Here is a 4,748-nt window from a genome sequence, read left to right on the forward strand (position 1 = left end):
TGCCATGTGAACGCTCTTCTGTGCAGTAAATGGGGCTTCTTGATGGTGCTAACAGAGAGAGTGGGTTTCGTTCAAACCTGCAATTGGGATTGTCCTGTCGGATACAGGTGATTGTGGAGTAGAGATCCCAGTAACAGCTTTTTCCCTTTTCTATGTGTTTTTATTGTGAGTAGATGTCGGTGTATGTTCTTCACCCTTATTATTCACTTGTATGTAAAAATTTAGGCTTGAGTTACTGATCTCCGTATACAACAGGCCTTTTTAACAAGATAACCAAGAGAAATATTTAGATAGCTATTTACATTTTGTATGGGTAAGGGTGAAATGCTCTGCACAGTTTTTATTCTAATAACGCACTGGGAGACTCAACCTTTTTGTCCCAAGGCCATTGTCAATGAAATAGGAAGTGAAGGGATCCAAAATTTTAGAGTAAGTCACCAGAAAAAGAAATGAGGATCTTCCAATAGGGTCACCTTTTCTCTTCTATTAAGGAAAATTTTATGTTTCCAGGATAGGTGAAAGGAAATCTCCAAAATGGGGATCATCATGCAAATAACCAACATAAAAACATTTGGCTAAACATACACACATTAAAGACACATTGCCTGCGTGTCCGATTTATTTTTCCAGATATGTGCAATCCAGTTATATTACAAATAAAATAATTCAATAGATTATTTATAAAGTTTATTTATAAACTTTTTGATCATTTTTTTCTTTTTATTTACTTGCATAGGAGATTTTAGAAACCCTACGATAGCACCTAATAGAAAATGACAATCTTAATTAGGTTACCACATCACAGGACATGGGACAATCCTTTGTGCCCTCTGCAAGTAAATAAACTCCTGTGGATCCTGCTTGCACTCCCTGCCCTACCAGAAAATGTCTGTTAAGGGGTTGATAGGACACATTGATAAGTTTGCGATACATAGCAAACATCCAATTGCCATCAGTCTGAATGTCAGATTTTCCGCCCATCAGTAATTATAGGACCACTATAAATGGCCGATCTGCCATGTGAGCACAAGGAAGTGCCAATAATTTTTATAAGATGGCTCAATTGTTACTGCCCTGTTCATAGCAGTGGCAATCAGATGTAATAAATGATCTGTGGAGTTCATAAAAGTACTGAAGGTCTTATGAAACTTGTTCCCACCTACATAAATATATTAATATGAAATTGCAGAGGAAAAAAAGTGCTGATATCAATCTTGACATATATATATTTTTTTGAATAGCCCTACAATGATTTCCACTTAGTTGCAGGTGAACTTCAAAACTTTTTATAAAGCTGGCTTTTAAAGAAGAGGAATTGCAGCAAGAATATAATTTGTGGACCGTGTCTTCATGGATGGGCAGCTTCAGTGTCTGGGCCATCTGTGCTGCTGTATAATTCACTCATTCTGTCATCTGACGGGATATGAATGTTCTGGTAAATTAAAATAGGTTTATGATCTCTGGAGCCTGCTGATAGGAACTTCATCACAACTGCCATGGATCAGTACAGTGTGCACCTAAAAAAGTCAATTTGGTAAAGAAGAACTCCAGAAGAATAGATAAAAGCTTCTTCCTAAAATATACATTTATTACTTCTATAACATATAATAAACATAGCTCAGAACCATGATGCAGTAGGAGTGTTTCTTGTTCTAATCATGCATGAGTTACACTGATTGAATCAGCTGAATGTCTTGGAAGAGCCTTGTAGTTTGTGGGGGTTTATTGCCCTGGGGTTTGCATTAATGTGTCTGAACAACAAATTTCTGCATTGTGAAATAAACACATTATACGCTCACATTATAAATGATTGCAGAACGTTTATTGGTATAACAATGTAGGAGGCTGTGCTGTTGATTGGAACACAATGGTTGTGTTTGTGCGGGGGTGTGTGGGACAGCTGGAGATCCAGACTGATGTCCTTACACAGAGCACAGAGGTCCAGAACTTGAAAATGCTGCACGAGAAGTAACCCTGACTTTTTAACACCAAAGGTAAAAGTGTAATTGGACATTAATAGAGCAGTAAGTCACAGGAATCAGTGCAACAATCAGAATTTTCATTATACCTATATGACATCAATTTACCAGCTGCCATTGGCTATTGCATGTTGTACCAACTCTTTGCTGTATAGAATACTGAATATATCCAGAAGGAGCATACAATATACATAGTGTAGATATTCATTTTATGTACAAAGTGTATAGCTTATAAAATTAGGATACAGTGAATAAATATGTAATATAAAAAATAAACATCTTCCAAGAGTTTTGTACCAAAGTTCTTTGGATTCCAAGATGCCCAGATTTGGCTATTGATAATAAAATAGTTTGCCTTTATTTGGGATTTTCGCAGCTCCTCATTTTAGTAGTTCTTCTAAACATTGCAGGCTTGCCGAAAGGGACAAAGTCAAGCTGATGATGATAGTGGTCAGTGATCTGTTTGGCCAATTATACTAGGAAATGTGATCAGCTGGATGCTGAGATGATGGGAAGCCTACTGTCTCCCTAGAAATGACTCCACCCTAGGCATGGACCAATGTGGCCTTCCTAAAATAAAACAGCTGCCTTCTTGGAGTTTAGAAAGCTCCTCTTCTTTTTAGGTTTGCTTTTAGGGCTAGGAGAGTCACTGGGAACTCGGAATATATACAGGTTCTCTTCAGTGTTTGGAATATCCAAGGCTTCTGCACTTCCAAAGTGCGCAGAGCCAGTGTTGGTTTGAAGAAGTTTGGTGAAACTTCCCGTGTGTGAGAAGGAGACTCGCTTAACTGGACGCAACTTCTTCTTCTTCAGAATACTGAAATAAAAACACAGTAAGGTCAATTATATATAATTGCAGAGTAACAGGGAGATTCTACTTATTTCATTGTCACTTTATTCTGAAAATCACCCCAACACACTGCACTAGAATCTGTTGCTGTGCACTGCCAAAACAGTACAGGTTCGAATTTTGGAGCGCTGTGCCATGCTAGGTAGCCCGTTCCAGTACATGGGCTGCCCTAAAACATACAGTAACAAACCAGACAAAAATATAGAAGTCTATACAATTAACTTTATGAGCCGTTGATAAACATTCAGTGGCTTTTAGTCAAGAAAGAACTTGTTTCAAGACAATTTAAATGCTACAACGGATAAACGGAACAACCCAGAAGCCAAGGAAAGGCAATAGAGAACTTGCTCTCAAATATGGGCAGGGGGTACATAGAATGCAGAGTTCTGCTCTATTGTTAAAATTCTCACAAAATACAAGTAACAGTTCTTTGTCATCATATTCTATATCATAAAAATGTAAGAAAAAAAAGCATTTTTGTTTGCTATTAGGACAATAGGAAAGCATCCACGGAAACTTTTGGTTTGTCCTTTCCTACCCAGTAACAATAGCACATAAATCACTATCCCATGATCATTTAATAACACATGACCCCTGTGAAAAAAGATTTAAGGTTTAGAGATATATACCTTATAGGTGGGCCTGATGGTATAGGTTAGCCCCTAAATTCTTATAGGTCTTGAATACTCTAGAGATCTCCCCGTCATAATTCCTACCACTGTCTTTAACAAATCTGCCTTGTAAATTCTGTGTATAATAGTATACCCTGGAACTTCATATCTGAATCGAGTCAGGCTCCATAGAAAGATTGTTTCCCGAGTTCTGTTTCCCTACCAATCTCCAATGCGCTGGGAATACTGGACATAGGATATGCATTACTAAAGAAACATTGAGCTCTTGCATGTACCGATCAGATCCAGTTCATATTATAACACAGACACAATTCTCACTTATTTCACTTTACATAGCTGGGAGAAGAAAGTAGATTACAATAATAGAAAAAGCTACTTTTAGAAGAGTTTGCATCTGGCCGCATTGATAGCTGGTGGTGCAGTGGTGTGCAGCCCTCCATATGCATTATCCCTGGTTAGCCCTGGAAAAGCTCCCCTAGGGAAGCTAGGGTTGTGTAAGGGTAAGGTTGGAGTTATGAACACATGCCTTTAGTGTGAGTGGAGCTTATTTTGATTGGCTGCTATGGCTTACTGCAGTTTTATTTTGCATATTATATTGGTAAAAAGAACGATGCAGAGGAGCATGACAATGACTATATAGAAAGAACAGCTTTACACAAACTTCTCCTTAAAAGTCTCCAACTTGGGTATTTTTATACAGCCTAATAGAGTCACCAAGGGCCACTGCACACAGCAATCATGGCATGAACAAAATCCTGGGGCTACTCTTATGATCCATTAGATAACACCGCATCCAATTCACAAGTGTAAATGGATGCTGTAAACAAGCCATGTGACAGTAGGGCACAATCCCAGATATGTAATGGAATACATACACACCCATCCAATTATCTCTGGCCACACATTATTGGTTCTCTCTTTGCTATATTTCATGCCACAGAGAGTAAAAATTGATCTGGGTATTGCTTGTCCATGATCCATAATCCAGAATTCAACCTTTAAAGTATTTACGTACTAAGTGATTGCCCTCCCTTTAAACCTTTGTTTTCTAGTCATCAGGGTTTAACCTTTTTATTTTGGCTTAGAATATACTCAAAGTAGACTGGATACATTCACCCAAAGGGGAACTGTAGTCATTCCAATGGTTTAAATATACTTGTAAAATAGATCCAACAACCTGATCATTGAATGTCATTGGATTAACATAATTTTTGAAATGCCTGTGTTTGCAGTCAAGTCATGATTGTAATGATGTGAACAGGGGCAACATGTTTTAGCCATGTGACT

At 37.9% G+C, this 4,748-nt stretch overlaps 1 protein-coding gene across 1 annotated transcript in view; it reads right to left on the reverse strand.

The window, feature by feature from the left end:
• Positions 1-2,169: 2,169 nt before the first annotated feature.
• EVC2 (EvC ciliary complex subunit 2) overlaps positions 2,170-4,748 on the reverse strand; it is a gene marked incomplete in the record, with an annotated part of 82,895 nt that continues 80,316 nt past the window's right edge. The window contains 1 exon segment of the mRNA XM_072406454.1: positions 2,170-2,796. Coding sequence (XP_072262555.1) covers positions 2,550-2,796 — 247 coding nt within the window.

Source organism: Pyxicephalus adspersus, chromosome 3, assembly GCF_032062135.1.
Source record: "Pyxicephalus adspersus chromosome 3, UCB_Pads_2.0, whole genome shotgun sequence".
Taxonomy (NCBI): domain Eukaryota; kingdom Metazoa; phylum Chordata; class Amphibia; order Anura; family Pyxicephalidae; genus Pyxicephalus; species Pyxicephalus adspersus.